Source organism: Pongo abelii, chromosome 4, assembly GCF_028885655.2.
Source record: "Pongo abelii isolate AG06213 chromosome 4, NHGRI_mPonAbe1-v2.0_pri, whole genome shotgun sequence".
NCBI lineage: Eukaryota > Metazoa > Chordata > Mammalia > Primates > Hominidae > Pongo > Pongo abelii.
This window is the reverse complement of record NC_071989.2, coordinates 120319954-120337282: the sequence shown is the minus strand read 5'-3', so window position 1 is coordinate 120337282 and position 17329 is coordinate 120319954. Positions and strand designations below refer to the sequence as shown.

Genomic DNA, 17329 nt, shown 5'->3' with positions numbered 1-17329 from the left:
AAATAGGAACACTTTTACACTGTTGGTGGGACTGTAAACTAGTTCAACCCTTGTGGAAGTCAGTGTGGCGATTCCTCAGGGATCTAGAACTAGAAATTCCATTCGACCCAGCCATCCCATTACTGGGTATATACCCAAAGGACTATAAATCATGCTGCTATAAAGACACATGCACACGTATGTTTATTGCCGCATTATTCACAATAGCAAAGACTTGGAACCAACCCAAATGTCCAACAATGATAGACTGGATTAAGAAAATGTGGCACATATACACCATGGAATACTATGCAGCCATAAAAAATGATGAGTTCATGTCCTTTGTAGGGACATGGATGAAATTGGAAATCATCATTCTCAGTAAACTATCGCAAGAACAAAAAACCAAACACCGCATATTCTCACTCATAGGTGGGAACTGAACAATGAGAACACATGGACACAGGAAGGGGAACATCAGACTTCAGGGACTGTTGTGGGGTGGGGGGAGGGGGGAGGGATAGCATTGGGAGATACACCTAATGCTAGATGACGAGTTGGTGGGTGCAGCGCACCAGCATGGCACATGTATACATATGTAACTTACCTGCACATTGCGCACATGTACCATAAAACCTAAAATATATTAAAAAAAAAAAAAAAAAGAAATGAAGAGCACTAGAAATGCTAAATATGAGAGGAAATATAAAATTGAAAAAATTATTTTAAAACATCTTTGTTAAGTAGTTGACTATTTAAAGCAAACCAATAGGATTGTATTGTGGTGCTTATAATATATGTAAAAATAAAATGTATTTCAACTCTAAAAAAAAAAATAAAAATAAAAAATAAAAAAATAAATTCATTCATTCATTTAAAAAAAAAAACAAAAGTAAAATAAAGTGCCTGAGAAATACTTGCAAAAAAAAAAAAAAAGAAATAGGAGAGAGAGGGGAGTGGGGAAGAGGAAAGTGATTTAGTGATTATCCTAGGGAATGGACAGCTTGAATGTTGAGAGAGAATGAGAGATAGGGCTATTTCTCCTTGTGACCATCTGGCTAGGCAAGAGGCAGCACACCAGGGTACAATTCAGAGAAACCATTCTTTGAATCAACATTGAACCCAGTGTGAAATAAGATGCAACACAGCTCCAGTTATTGCATGCTGTCCTTTCTTTATTTAAAAAAATTTAGGGTTTATTCTATTAGAACTGTAGGAGACTCCAGAAGAACAGTCTCTTAGGGCACCACACTGCATGGTTCTCAGCTCTGTGCTCCTCTTTCCCCTCATGTGGGGCTGGTGGAAAGACTGAATGGACTACTTCTCTTTCTGGAAGTTCTCCATGAATATTGATTGCTTAGCTGAGTATTTGTCAGCTGTTAGGCAACACTGACTTTAATAGAGTGTTCAATTGTAAAGGATGTAGAGTATTACATTCTGTGTTATTACATGGAAATTTACTCACTTGCTTTAAGAGCAGTTGAGCTGATAGACATGTACTTTATACAGATTTAAGGCTCTGTTATCCCCCATTTATGTATTCTGAGAAAGTTTTTTTTGAACATGCTATTTAATGATTTTTTTTAGTAAAGCCATCATATACTCACCCTGCAGTTAATTTTCCTTGTACATGATTTTATTATCTCATATGTATTCATCTTATATAAGTAATTATTGTCTCACCACATTGTATTGTAATTACATGGCTGTGTGTCTCCTGCTAGGCTGTGAGTGCGAGGTTAGTCACGGGTCTCATTCAACTTTGTGTTCCCATACTACTCAGGAAAATGTCTGACATGTCATGTAAAGAACATGTATAGTGGATATCCATAAGTGATGAATGAATGAATGAATGATATCCCAGTTTTAGGGTCTACCTCCAGAATATTGACACTCCATGACTGGTATTCTGTATGTATTCCTTAAAACAGGGATATTGTGTTCATTGGCAATTTTTTGTGCCCTTTTTTTCTCTTAAACTATAGAGTAACAGGCTGATGTGTTTCACTCTGATCTTCCATATGCTGTGTTTGATTGCTTGTTGATAATGAATGGTGACAAGTGCCATCATAGCGTGGCTGCTTTGGTTCCAAGGTCACATCTTTCCCTTGGTTGAACGTAAGTGGGTTTTACATTTCAAGATCTTGGCTTCTGAAACCTGGTGACTTGTGTTTATTATTTATGTTCTTGGACATTTATCATTGTCTGACCTCTGTAACCCCTGGTTTCCATTTTGATCAAATGAGATTTGTGCGTGGGCGGCTGTAGGGTGATGCTTAGCATAGCAAATGTGCAGTGAGTTGATTGAATAGCCTTTGACTGAGTCTTGCTGCTGCTGCTTCGTGCTGCAGAATTGTAATTTTTAACTTTTCTTGAAACTGTTATTTTACTTTTTTCACCTCACAAATTTAATCACTCTCAAGGAAAGAGATTTATTTTAAAATAGAACAGATTATTATTAATGTAAAATTTTTGATAGATTAACCAGTTTTTCCCATTATATGTAATTAAAAATTTTTCTTCCTATTTTCTTTAGCTGGCTTTAGTGACTGAAAAGCATTCTGGAGACAAGAAAACAAAGACAAAACAAAACAAAATGAATCAAAAAATCTGAAAAAAAAAATTACAAAGGTTGTCTTTTGGGATGATGATGATGATGATAGGAGGAGAAATTTAAAACTCTGATTTCTGCCTCCTACTAGTTTCAGAACAAGATTAGACAGAGAGTAATAAGACCAAAGCCTCCTTTTTTCCCTTCTTGCCACAAGCACATATTGACCCCTCATGTGTAAGTGTGGTGTAGGGTGTGAAATTAAATCCCAATGTTACATGTGCCTTGACACGTAGAGAAACTGGGAGAGCCTCTAATGATGCATCTATAAGCCCCCTCCCTTACTGTGCTCTAGGGAATTTGGTCCCCTAACCAACCAGCTCTCCAAGACCCCAGCAGGCTGACATCTTGATTTTAGCCTTGTGAAATTTGAAGCAAAGAAAGACACTAACTTTCAGCACTCTGAGATAATAAATGGGTGTTGTTTCAGCCTCTAAGCTTGTGGTAATTTGTTATGGCAGCAGCGGAAACCGAATGCAAGTGTTATTGAGTGTTTGTGTTTGTTTTCCTTGGTTTTCTCTTCATTGGAAAATTCAGGGGATAGTAAAACCTTTTTGTTTAACATGAATGGTAAGAAACAGTCCCCTCACCTCATGTTTCCATTTCATGAAGAACCCACAGCTTTATATACGTAAAGCGATGGGTCTGCATTGTGTCCAACACACAGCTTAACGTTTGGGTTGATTTTACTCTACTTGAATGAGCTACAGTTTCCCTGGGAATCATAATTTTAACACCAAAGCCTCGTTTTTAGTCGCTGTGGGCTCCAAGAGCATTTCACTGACACATCCTCTGCCTCAAATACATTTTCTGTTTTAAAAGTGAGTGATTCTAGACCTTTGAAAAATAAGACATGATGAAGACTGGAATAATGAACATTGCGTTTTTAGTTGCTACACTTAGATATGTTGGTTACTCTACTTTTTTAAAAAAAAAAATTCAAAAAATGGAAACTGCTGTGCGTGGCAAATAGTGAAGCTTATATATGCATGAATAGAGTTTGGTATAGTTATAAAATCTTACAGTAAAATGACTACAACAGTTGTATTCATAGTCATAGTATTCATAGTATGAATAATTGTATTCATAATTTGGAATAAAAGGTAAGGGGATTGCATAAAGCATTATAATTGCCATTTATAATTATTGCTACTGTTACATAGCAGAACAAGCATTCTGCCCTCAACTGAGGGGAAGGAAAGTGGGGAACTGCGCCAGCGCATGAGTGCTGGGTGGAACGTGGCTTAAGGTGGGTCAGCTCCTACCTCATTGTGGTGGGAATTGCCCCTTCTTCATTAAGGAACACGAGGAAATGGAAACTGAGTGGCTTGGCCCTGGGGGGTCCCCAGCATCTGGCTAGGAGCGTGTGGGAGCGATTCCATCTCTGCCCTCCCCTGACCCTTCAGGGCAGCCCTTATCCGTTTGACTCTGCTTTTGTGGGAACTCCAGTGCCCTCTTTGCTTCCTTGGCTTCTGCCCTGCTCTTCTCACAGAAGAAGAGGTGAGGCTAGAGGCTGACCTCATCTCCTTCTTTCGATGATTCTACTTCGTAATTGTGAGATTTAAAGGAAGGCCTCTCCCCAGGACCCCGAATTCTCCTGCCACCACTTGAAATTCTGTTCATTAACTGTTAATTTGAATTAATAAGTAGGTATCTTAGACTGGCCAAAGGCAGTTATGAGAGGTGACCTAATCATTCTTAGCATATGTAGGCTGAGCTAGGGGCTATTCTGAAGACTTTACCTGGATTAACTTATTTAATCTGCACAGCAACCTTATGAGGAAGGTCCAGTGATGTCCAGTCGCTTGTCCTAAGTTACATGGCAATGACATGGGTAGAGTCAGAACAGACTCCCTATGGGTCTGCCCTGGGATTCAGGCCCTCAGCCACTGTGCTGAACTGCTCTCCTGGATCCTTAATGAGGATTTGATTGCTTTCTTCCTAACACCTAGCAGCAATACCTGCAGGGATGAGACTGGAAGCAAAGATGGTGAGGACGTATTAGGAGGAGACATGGCTCTAAGGGGAGCAGTGCTTGGGATGATGGAGACTTTGGAAAGAGACTTGGAGGACATTTTTTTTGAGCCTGTTATTTTCCCACCAAAAGTAGTCAGAAGTCACTCATAAGCATTTGGATGTTACATTACAGTCAGTATGATAATTCAACCAGGGACCCAGCAAGTACTGCTGCTCTTCTTTGCCTCTCTTCCAACGTCAGCATCATCTTTCTCTTTGTATTTTATTTTTAATTTAATGTTATTTTTAAAAGATGGGGTCATGCCATATTGGCCAGGGTGGTCTTAAACTTCTGGCCTCAAGCAATCCTTCTTCCCCTGCCTGCCAAAGTGCTGGGATTTCAGGTGTGAGCCACCATGCCTGGCCTATTTTTTCTTTTACTGTTCTTGCTGCAGAAAACTCTTATGTATGTTTGTGTGTGTATATGAGTGAAGTGTTTAACTTATCAAGTTTTAAAATGTTGTTTAGATAACATTTTGCAAATATTCTTGAAGTAAAAGCTAATGAAAAGCAACTAATTTCTTTAATTGTCCTTTTCTTCCTCACACAGTATTGGCTGGATCCTGCAAAAACCCTTGCTGAACACAAAGAACTGATTAACAGTAGGTATTTAAGTTTTACTTTGTTAAAGGGTGGCTTGAAAATGATGACAAACCCATGATTAGTTGGGTGCAGAAGTGGGCTTTAGTACTGGAGAAAGAAGTGAGTACTAGTACTCGAGTACCAGAATATGGGAATGTGTGTATTGTGTGCATTGCTAGGCCCTCTCCAAGGTCAGATTAATCAGTTTCTGAGTGGATCTTAGTATTGAATTTTTCCTTGAGGCAGGCCTTCCCTTGATTTTGTCTGTGGTTTTTCTGTATGCTTATCTTTACAATTTGACCTTAAAACAAAAAAGGCAAATAGACATTAATGGGTGGTAGGCAGGCTGCAGGGATGGGTCATAATGTCCAAGCTTTTAAAGAGCTTGAGTTTCTTGGGTTATGGCATGGTTTTGCCATTCAGACCACTCAGTTTCCTAAGCCAGTAAGTAAGAGGTGCCTTTGTGATCTAAAAAGTGGTCTTCAGAGAGAGACCATTTTTGGGAGCTAGCTTTTTGGTTTTATCAATACGAATATTATAAGGAGGCACAATATAATTAAGTATATATTCCTTAATCTTAATTTCCAGAACCCAAGTTTTTATTTATAAGCACAAACACAGAGGCTCCTTAAGTGTGCAAAAGAATACTCTTTTTTAAAAAATTGTCTGTTTCATTTGAAATAAAATGTACATAACATATAAAATGGATCCTTTTAACCATTTTTGTGTGCAATTCAGTGACATTGGGTACATTTACATTGTTGTGCAGCCATTATCACTGTCCATCTCCAAAACATTTTAATCTCCCTAAACTGAAACTCTATTCCCCATTAAAGCATTTTGCTGAACTGTGTGAATTATTGCTAATCAAAACGGAGTGGATTCTTCTGGCATTCATTATCCCCATTCTGAGTCTGTATTTTCTGTGCGTGTCAGCTTGTTTCCTGTGATAGTATTGGTTGTGCGATGCTCCATGGAACCAAGGGCAGGAATGTAGCTCTGCTTCCAAAAGGAACTGGAAACCTGGACTGCAAAGCCATCAGAAAGTCCTGTTTCTATGAACGTCAGCATCATTGTTGTTTCTCATTGCATTTCAACCTCTGTAGTGGATACCACTGGAGTTTACAAGTTATAACTCTAGCATATTTGAACCAATTAAAAAAAATACCAATTGGAAAACCAGAAAAATTTCAGGAATTTTTTTTTTTTTTTTTTTTTTTTGAGATGGTATCTTGCTCTGGCACCCAGGCTGGAGTGCAGTGTTGTGCTCTTGGCTCACTGCAGTCCCTGTCTCCTGCGTTCAAGCAATTCTTCTGCCTCAGCCTCACAAGTAGCTGGGATTACAAGCACCCACCACCACGCCTGGCTGATTTTTTTTTTTTGTATGTTTATTAGATTTGGGGTTTCACCATGTTGGCCAGGCTGGTCTCGAATTCCTGACCTCAGGTGATCCACCCACCCGAGCCTTCCAAAAGTGCTGGGATTACAGGTGTGAGCCACTGCACCCAGCCAGTTATTTTAAAATAAACTCACAGGTTTCTTTTATAGGAAAAGTTGATATTTATATCAAGGTGATGAAAAAATGTTAATTATTTTAAGGTGCATTATTAAAGTGTTCCTAAGCACATTTAAAGTGTCTACTTATTTACGTGGTATGAAATATTTAAGTATCAGTCTATAATGCAATCACTTTTTCATTCTAAAAATGCAATATTAAAAATTTGATGTAGGCTGGATGTGGTGGCTTATGCCTGTAATCCCAGCAGTTTTGGGAGGCTGAGGCAGGTGGATCACCTGAGGTCAGGAGTTCAAGACCAGCCTGGCCAACATGGCGAAACCTCGTCTCTGCTAAAAATACAAAAATTAGCTGGATGTGGTGGCGAGTACCTGTAATCCCTGCTACTCGGGAGGCTGAGGCAGAGAGGATGGCTTAAAACCCAGGAGACAGAGGTTACAGTGAGCTGAGATCCCACCACTGCACTCCAGCCTGGACGATAGGGTGAGACTGCGTCTCAAAAAAAAAAAAAATTGATGTATAGTAAGAATAAAACAACTGGTATTATAATTGACAAAATGTTAGTGACTGAAGAATCCTTACGTTTTATCTCATTAAATTATTTGATAGTGAAGGAAAATGGCTATCAAATATCTAATAGTCAGAAAGAGAATCTATAAAAATGACAGAACATTTGCTAGTTACCAGAATGCTTGTAGTTAATCTTGATTTATTTCTCCTTAAGTTAATGAGAAACTCCTTACCAAAGACCTCAAAATTAGTCTACACAAAAGAGAGAGGATTCCCAGTTTTTGGCTTCTGTATTTTTTGCTAAAGTGAAACAATATTAACTTCACTTTACGTAAGAGTTTCTTAAACGTTGAGTCCATGGAATAATGTGGATTCGAGACAATAATTTTGTAATTTGAATTATCAGCACCTTTTTTGTAGTTAGAATAGGGAGCCAAAAAATATCTGGCTAGACATATCCTTGTCCAGAATGTTCATTTCTATAGCCTTTGATTGCTCTCTGAAACAGTGATGCATATGAGAGTATTATCTCACTCTAAAGGTATTATTATTTTGTATTTTGCTGAGAAGCTGTATAGAATAGTGCACCGCAAAGCACTGAGCCCTAGATATTAGCAAACTTTTTTTTCTTCCCCGTAATTTTAGGCAAGTTGTTTAACTCCTTGGAGTTTAACATGCCTTGCATATGTTCCCAGGTTGTTGTTGTTGAGAATCAAATGTTTATGAAACATTTTTGTACATTATGAAATGTAACCAAATGGTAATAATGCCTTATATTTAGAACACAGCAATTTTATATGTGAATGGGAAATGAAGGGCTAGTTTGGGCCAGAAGACCTTAGAGGAAATTAGCCAAAACCAAATGTTTTTAATTGTGTACTTTTAACATTTTTGCTTAACTGTTCATACTGAACATTTGAAATGTGTGGGCTTGGTGAATAGGATGTAATCTGTCATGTTCCAAAGAATAGAAGCAGCTCTGGAGAAGGCCTCTTCCCTTTGTGCTCCATCTCAGCAGCATCTGTGCTCCTCCCTGGCCCCTAGGTACCAACCCCAGTTGCCTGCGGGCACAGGCAGACCCATCTGCTCAGGAACATGGAGCTTGATTGACACAGACGGATAAGCTGAGGGTGGATTCCTGGCTCTACTAAATATTTAATAGTCTGTGCCTCCCTGACATCTATGTTCAGGGATAGAGGTGTATTTGTCAGAAATACAAACACAGTGGTTAAACAAACATAAAAATTAAACATAAGGAATCAACTCCAATAATAAGAAATTCTAGCAGTTTCTTTTAAAGTTTAGTTTTTAAAAAAGCTATAGCATAAGGAGTGTCTTACACAGGAAGGCATAGATGAGGGGAGGGGCAGGATCCTCATCTTGATGGTCTCCCACATGCCAGGAACAGCGTTCCAGGGTGCTGCACACATAAGTATGTGTATGTAATATTAATAAATAGTAACATAGTTCATATGTTATAAATACATCATACCTTTATTCTTGTTCTATTTAATTTCTTTTCCCCAGTTTCTAAATTTGTGACTTTATTTATTCAGTTAAGAGTAGCGAGACTGGGGTTACTTTATCAGTTTAGACAGTATCGAAGACTTTTACTGAGATGCATGTTTCACATTTTTCTTTTTAATTTGTGGGAGAGCTTTTGTTGGAAAACAAAATTAACACCCGTAACCACCAACTGGTATATCAGGTAACAAATCCTTTTAAAAACAAAGTGTATTAGATCTAGTTACTGCACAGCTTGGAAATATGCACTTTTGGAAACAGTACAGATTAGATTGATACCCTCAGAAATAAAAATATTTCTAGTAAAAGCATAATATAATGTGTTCAGCACCCAAGGGGTTTGTGTCTTCTTGCACAATATGAGTGTTTATTTTTTATTTGCCCATGTACGTACAATTCCAGGCTTTGTTTCTGATTTAAAAAAAAAAGTTTGTAGGCATAGTTCTTCTTTGGTAAATGAATGAGATGAGAAAGGTTTTCTTAAATATGTGAGAACACATTTTTAGATTCAGAAATGTTTAAGAATGAAACAAATATTGTCCCTAATTTTATTATGTAGCCTCACTGATGACTTTTTTCCTGTAAAAAAAGGTAAGAGTTATCATAAGAAAATTCTAATGAATTAGTTTAAGGATAGAACGTTTCTAGCCCTTCTTCCCAGAGTTTGCCATTTAGTAATTTTTTTTGTACTCTTCCAGGAAAAAAAAAACCCCAAATATATATTAACTGATACTTTTTCACAAAAGGTATGATATTTCTGTGCTTGGGAATTTAGATAGTTGGTCTTTTCCACATGAGCACATGCAGATGCCCTTCTGTCTGTTTAAACATTTGCATGGTATATGTCCTGTGGCTGGGGCTGACTTTAATAGTCCACCTGCTGCTGAGCATTTAAGTTGTTTTCAGCTTTTTGCAGATAGATTTTAAAACTATTTTTTTTTAATGAGATGATAGGTGGGTGGTTTTTTCAACCATTTATTTTTTTTCTTTCTTCACTATGAAAAATTACATACATAGAAAATGGGAAAAACATAAATAATAAAAATTGTCCATAACCTTACCAACCAGACATAAGAATCAGCAACATTCTGGTGTATTTGGCCGTGTCTTTTATCTATGTGTGTGTATGTGTCGAGGTCCTACCGTCATTGCTGTTTTTATCTTGCGTTTTCTTGTTTCTTTAGACATTCTTGGAGTGTAATTGTAAATAGCTGTATAATATTATACTGTAACTTTAATTTATGATTTTAGTGAAATTTAATTTCTATTTCTTATTTTAGCTGGACCTCCATATACTTTGTATTTTGGTATTAAATTCTATGCTGAAGATCCATGTAAACTTAAAGAGGAAATAACCAGGTATAGTATTGACTTTGTTTTTGAACAGATACATGCATTGCATATACAAAAAGCTTTATTTAAAATAAATTAAAATTGGGCTAAACATTTGCATGTGTGTCTACCTGCATTTTGTAACGCATCTCCTGAGAGGGTAAAATTTAAACTAGCATTGCATGAAGTTGATCAGTGTCTGATGATGGATGTGTTTGAAAATGGCATGAACCTGGGTGACATGATGATACATTTTGCATCTGCTGTGATGAAATATTTCTGTATCATTATTGTTAAGCATGCATTCAGCCTTTGTGTTCATATAGAAGTCATTTGAACTGCCTAAAGGAAGGATATTGTGATGTTCAGTTTGTACTTCTAAATATACATTTTCACAGCCAGTTATTTCTTTTTAATTGGTTGTAGCTTAAGTATTAGCTCTCCAGGTGTTTCATTTACCTCTATAGGAAATGAGAAGATAATTGCTTTTAGTATTAAGGATGGAAACCAATGTTTTAATGCATTACTTCACCTTTGTCACCAAATATTTGATATTAGTTAGACAGAATTTCCTATCGGTATTGATTAGGTTGTCAAAATAGTACATGTCAACAACTGAAAGGGCTCATAAAGAACAGACCAGTTATATTTTAACTTATTCCACTGGTGACCTAGCTGCATGTGGTAGGAAAAACAAAAGTATATTCCCTAACTTAACCGTAAGTGGTCAGTTTTCCCAGTGAACCCATATTACGGGCTTAAATAAAGCCTAATACCTCCTTTAAAAAAGTTGAAAATCATGTCTTTGGTAGCCTATGGTTTTGTTTCTATTCCATGCTTTCATCTGTCTCAGAGTTTCTTTTTTCTTTATTCTGGACTGCACACAGAAGAATGAGAAGAGGGTAGGCTAATTGGACCTTTTTCATCCCACTTTGAAGCGCCATATTTAGGCCTCATTTTTACTTTGTTTTATTTTATCCCTCAACTTAAGATATAATCTTTTGAACTCGATTGATTGATTGATGAAAAGATTATATTTCATGATCTGTATTTGTTTAATTTTTTAAGGGACAGGGTCTCGCTCTGTCACACAGGCTAGAGTGTAGCGGTGTAATCATAACTCACTGTGACCTCAAACTTATGGGCTCACAGAATCCTCCCGCCTCAGCCTCAGGAGTAGCTGAGACTACAGGTGTGTACCACTACACCTAGCTAATACTTTTTTTCTTTTTTGTCTTGTTATTTTGACCAGGCTGATCTTGAACTGCTGGCTTCTAGCAATCCTCCTGCCTTGGCCTCCCAAAGCGCTGGGATTACCAGCGTGAGTCACTGCGCCAGCGTAGACCTCATTTTTAGAACCAAGCAGATGTCTGCATTCACATTGTTCATTATCACATTGTTAATGAGCACTTTGAAAAGTAGACATGCCAGTTTAAGCTTTTGCAGAGCACATCTTTCTGGGGAAAGGGCCATTAGGATGGGGAGGAAATGTTGAGGAGAGGGATGGTATTTTCATTAGCGTTTCAGAGGGAAACTGAATTCAAGTGGTATAAAAAATATGCTTATATCTGTAACTCATTAGGGAATTGCAAGGGCACAACATTTTTAAAAAAATAAAATGAAAGTCCTTCATATTCAGGTTGTGAGTAATCTCTGCCTGTGCCTAAGTGTCCTCGGCTGTAAAACTGGAGATGCACCTGTTTCAAGGTTTTCATAAGCATTAAATGGAATAATATATATAAGGCTCTTATGATTGTCTGTGTCTCATACTATGTTTGATGAATGTTAATGCTTATTTCATTCTATCCTTTGTCTAGATGTATAGTGGAATTACATCTTAAATAGGGGTTAGGTTCCAAAAATACTTGAGTTAATGTTAAGAAGGGATAAAAAAGATCATTGTTTTATAATGCATTACTTCACCTCTGTTCACCACACACATGAACAGAAATTTCCCAACAGAATCTACTGATGGCTCATTAACAGAATACGTGTATTTTTCTATAATTTACAATCCACAATATTTTCAGTACAACCAGTTGTATTGAAAGTTTTAGACCAGCTTGTGTAGTTAAGAACAAAATGACATAGCTGGCTTGCAATTAGTGTCCATGATTTGTTGCCTAAAGCATATGGTTGAATTTAGGTAAGTTAAATGTGCATTTAATACGTTGATATACACACATTATTCGTTTTATTATTGATTTACATGAATATATTACCATTAATGGACCTGAAAAAGAGGAATCATATGAGATAATTTTGGCGAAAGCAAGAACTGAGACCAAAAAGCAAAATCTCCAGATACATGCTATTTAAGGAAGAGCATACTTCTGCCAGCATTTTCAAGTTGAGTGTTTATCTTAATTTAGTTCTTTGGAAAATTGTACCAGCCTACTCTGCACTGGCTGTTAGGTTGTCTGTAATTTTTTGGTATGAATGATCATGCTATCATAAACATGCTTATACATAATCTTTCATGTATTTTTTTGACATGTTACTATTTCATACATATTGTATGGCCTCTTTCGCCATCTAACCCAGTCTTTTTTTTTTTTTTTTTTTTTTGAGATGGAGTTTTGCTCTTGTCGCCCAGGCTGGAGTGCAGTGGCGCAATCTCAGCTCACTGCAACCTTTGCCTCCTGGGTTCAAGCAATTCTCCTGCCTTAGCCTCCCGAGTAGCTGGGATTACAGGTGCCCACCAGCATGCCCAGCTAATATTTTGTATTTTTAGTAGATTCAGGGTTTCGCCATGTTGGGCAGGCTGGTCTCCAACTCCTGACCTCAGGGGATCCTCCCGCCTCGGCCTCCCAAAGTGCTGTAACCCAGTCTTTTTACTCCTGCATTGTATTCCATAATTAACTATATGCTTTGGCCATCCAGGTTGTTCCTTTTTTAAAAAAAATTAGGGCTGGGCGCAGGGCTCATGCGCTTTAGGAGGCCAAGGCAGGCAGATCACGAGGTCAGGAGTTCGAGACCAGCCTGACCAACACAGTGAAACCCCGTCTCTACTAAAAAAAATACAAAAATTAGCTGGGCGTGGTAGCGGGCGCCTGTACTACCAGCTACTCCTGCTTGGGAGGCTGAGGCAGGAGAATCACTTGAACCCGGGAGGCGGAGGTTGCAGTGAGCCAAGATTGCGGCACTGCACTCCAGCCTGGGCGACAGAGCTAGACTCCGTCTCAAAAAAAAAAAAAATACAGATAATGCTACAGGGAACTTCTCGTGCATATATATGGTCATACTATTAATATACGCAGTATTTCAGAAGAACACTGATGTAGGAAAAAAGACCTGTAATGAATGTGATAGGAAAATAAAGTTTCAGATTATGAAAAATGTACATTAATAGAATCATCAACTTGGAGTCCCCGCTTGTGTTCTAAGATGTTTTCTGAAGTAAATGAAACTGGGGGGACTTTCAGGTCATATATTCTGAACTCCACCCTTGTAGGACATTTCTGACACATCAGCCAGCTTCCTATTAAGCACTTTTATGTAGGAAACCTGCTTTGAAAAGCACTAAGAAATTCAATAAGAAATAATAATTCCCTGATGGTCTATGCAGAATAAATCTGATCTCTCTTTTCTTTATTAGTACTGTAAATAATTCGTGTCCTCAGGAGACCTGTTAAACTTATTTTCAGTTCTGATTCAAAACATGACATCCTTCCCTGTACTGTGTGTCCTTCATAGCTCTGTATCTTCCACAGATTTGGTAAGTATAATACATACATTGGTTAAAAAGACAGGCTTGGGAATCAGAAAGGCTGAGGTCTGCATCCTTGCTTTGTCATTCACTGGTTCTGTAATCCTGAGAAGATTACATAGACTTTTGTAAAGTCTCAGTTTTTTCATCCGTGCAATAGGATTATAGTATTTCTTCAAAAAGATGCTTGGAGGAATACGTAAGAGTGTACTTGCAAAGTACTTACCATGATGCAAAGATGTGAGTGTTCAATAATGATAAAGGTAGCTGACATGGAAATAATGATTATTGTTTTATATTTTCAAATTATTGATTAAAACATTTGGAAAAGACCAGCTTGGAGCCCTGAGATAGGTCTTCTTGCATGTTTAAGTCAATCCAGTAATCAGACCCTTCTTATTGTAGGTGTTAATTTAACTATGAATCATTTTACTATCCCCTCTAGCCTGCATTTCTTGAATTTGTATGTCAAGACAGAATGCACTTACACTTCATTCATTAACTATCTGGAATACCATGTTCCAGTGTGCTGAGTAAAAGGAGTTTCAGTGGTGACCAGGGCAAGATCTGGTTTCAGTCTGCCTGAAGAGAGAATCTGTCAGTTGTCGTGCTGACAGCCCTATCTGAAATGTCATTGGAATTTCCCTGAACTTTTAAGGATCTTAAAACTCTTTCTAAAAAAAGAAAATAATGTTAGTTCTAGATGACTCATTCATAATACTTTTTAGAGTCTCAAAACAGGTGTTTGATTTTTTTCTTAGTTTTTAAAATAATATTTCACAGCATTTTGCTGTGGATTGATATTAAGTTCATGTCTTCTTTTTGCAACCCAGAATCTTCCCTTGGTGAAGATGGGTTTGTTTTATTTAGCTTCTTCACTTCCTGTGTGACCTTCAGTCCTATGCTTACTTTCTGAGTCCCTGTCTCCTCCTTTCACTGAAGGTAATGGTCCTCATCTACCTCAGAGTTAAGGGTTACATTTCCTTATGGAAGCGAAAGGACTTTGTGAGCTTTAAAGAACTATGTAAATGTAAGGTGATGTTACTGCTATTTGTTTCCATATTTTCATCATTGGTTTTAAACTTCAGAGGTGAAAGAGTTATGATTTTCTCTACTGTTTTTCTGCTAAGTCGTATGTGCCATTTTTCTGCATTATTTAATATCATGTTATGATTTAAATGTTTCCCTTTGACTCTCATATTTAAGTTTTATCAATACTGGTTAGATAAAATGCTGTGTTCCTGCTCTTTGTGGGATGAAGGTAACGATCACAGTCCTTATTACCTCTGTGTAGGTTGGTACTCTCCTCTCGGTTCTCCTGTTTCACATTCAACTAGCACCTAAAATGAAACTCCTCCCTGTCCCTACATCCTTCAGTTTTCTCAGCAGGGTCTCAAGTCATTAGAAGGTGCACTTTAGGATTCTTTGGTGTGAGCATTCATGACTGTTCTTGGCCAGGAATCTTACAGGAGCCTTCTGTTTTGAGCTTCTGTCTCTCTGCCCCTTCTTTAAGAAAGTCCTCGTCTGTTCTTCTTGCCTCTAATTGCTAAATTGTTAATGGTCCTCAACAACTTGTACATCCTTGGTGTCAATTTAGCTCTTTTCAACATACATTAGATAAATAGAAAACTGTGAGGCCAATATTTCAGGCCTGTCTCTCGTGTTGTACTGGTGGTGGTGGCGGTGTGTTAAGTACAGATAGAGTGGAAGACAGAATGCTCCTTCCCACCTAGAACTCAAAATCTCAGGGGCAGTGCATATACATCGGTTTGTTAGTTTACATAAGGAGGTAACCAGAAACTGCTTCATGAAGCCTCTGCTGTGTACCACAATGTATTCTGGAAACTTCCTTGTTAAGCAGATATTTTTAGTTAGCATTTTTCCCCAGTATGCTACAATGTAACTAGAGTCACAGTACAATTTATTGCCCAAACTCTGACACTTCAGAGAATGATGAACTGAGTTATTAATAATTATATATTCATAATAGGCATAAATCAGTACTCCCCTAGGCAGACTGGCACATAGGTTCATCCTAATTAAAACCAGAGATAACCGAGGGCTCAAGCATTCAATCATAGCTTTAATCAGAATGACACAGAAGGAAAGACTCAGCAACTCTAACTTGTTCTAATTTAAATAAAATATTAAATTTACTATAAACCCCATAAAATATACAAAATAAGCAATATATAGTTACTTTAAAATAGGCCCTGAGACACTATAAAATGTTTAACATATGAAAATATGATTTTACTTTATCACAAATTTGCCTTATGACTCTACTAAGATGCTTACTGTAATAAAAATCAAGTTTTAAATTAAAAATAGTTTGTTTGCCTTCAGTTTTTGATGTGTTTTTTTTTAATGCAGGGAGTTAAAGATCTGTGATATCTTTAAAGGCAGGCTATCCAGGGAAGTTTGAATAGATGTTTTTTTTCTTTATGAATTTCTCAGAGACAGCAAATGATGTTACCAGTTTTTAGAATTTTGTCTGTTTATCCATGTATCCAACTTGCAAATCAACAAGTATTTATTAAGCAGCTACTATGTGCTGAGCCCTAGATACTGGGAATGCAGTTACTAATGTGATGTGGCTCCTGTTTCTTTGTATCTGTTTGTCTGTGTTTCAGCTCTTTGTTTTCTAATACATATTTTTAATCTCTGTTCCTCTGTTCCTCTTTCCTTTTGTCTTTGAAGCAGATGTCTATCATTTCTGTATTTGGCAGAAGATTTGATTGTCTAGTCAGATGTTAAAGTGGTTTTTTTTTTGTTTTTTTGAGAGAAAGTCTTATTCTGTTGCCCAGGCTGGAGTGCAGTGGCGCAGTTATGGTTCACTGCAACCTCAACCTTCTGGGCTCAGACGATCCTCCTGCCTCAGCATCCCAAGTAGCTATGACTACATGCATGTACCCCCATGCCTGGCTGATTTGTTTTTTTAGAGATGGGGTTATCACTGTGTTGTCCTTGCTTGTCTCAAACTCTTGGCCTCAAGCAATCCTCTTTCCACAGCCTCCCAAAGTACTGGGGTTAAGGTGTGAACCACCGTGCACAAAGTCTTAATAGAGGAAAAGAAATTTGCATCTCTGACCAATTTCTTAAAAAAATACACTTCAGGAAAAGAAATTTGAAGATGCCAATAGAGAAGGAGGAGGGTGTAGTAAAATGGAAGTTTCCAGCAGCAAGCAGTGATAATTGTCACAGTTGTCTCTTTTGTTTATAAGGTTTTTTTTGTTTGTTTTTTTGAGGAAGGGTCTTGCTCTGTCACCCAGGCTGGGGTGCAGTGGCGCAATCTCAGCTCATGGCAGCCTCTGCCTCCTGGGTTCAAATGATTCTCCTGCCTCAACTTCCCAAGTAGCTGGGACTACAGGCACGTGCCACCACTTCTAACTTTTGTATTTTTAGTAGAGAAAGGGTTTCACCATGTTGGCCTGGCTGGTCTTGAACTCCTGATCTCAGGTGATCCACCTGCCTCAGCCTCCCAAAGTGCTGAGCCACCATGCCCACTCTTGTTTATAAGGTTTTGTATTTAAGTTCTCCTAATTTTACT

The 17329-nt window shown here is 37.7% G+C and overlaps 1 protein-coding gene across 3 annotated transcripts in view; it reads left to right on the top strand.

Annotated features, from left to right (window-relative positions):
* EPB41L4A (erythrocyte membrane protein band 4.1 like 4A) overlaps window positions 1-17329 on the top strand; it is a 263496-nt gene that overhangs the window by 139679 nt on the left and 106488 nt on the right. For all 3 annotated transcript variants that reach the window (XM_024247207.3, XM_054555814.2, XM_054555815.2), the window contains exons 3-4: window positions 5157-5208; window positions 10019-10097. In XM_024247207.3, the coding sequence (XP_024102975.3) occupies window positions 5157-5208; window positions 10019-10097 (131 nt within the window). The remainder of the gene's footprint in view (window positions 1-5156; window positions 5209-10018; window positions 10098-17329) is intronic.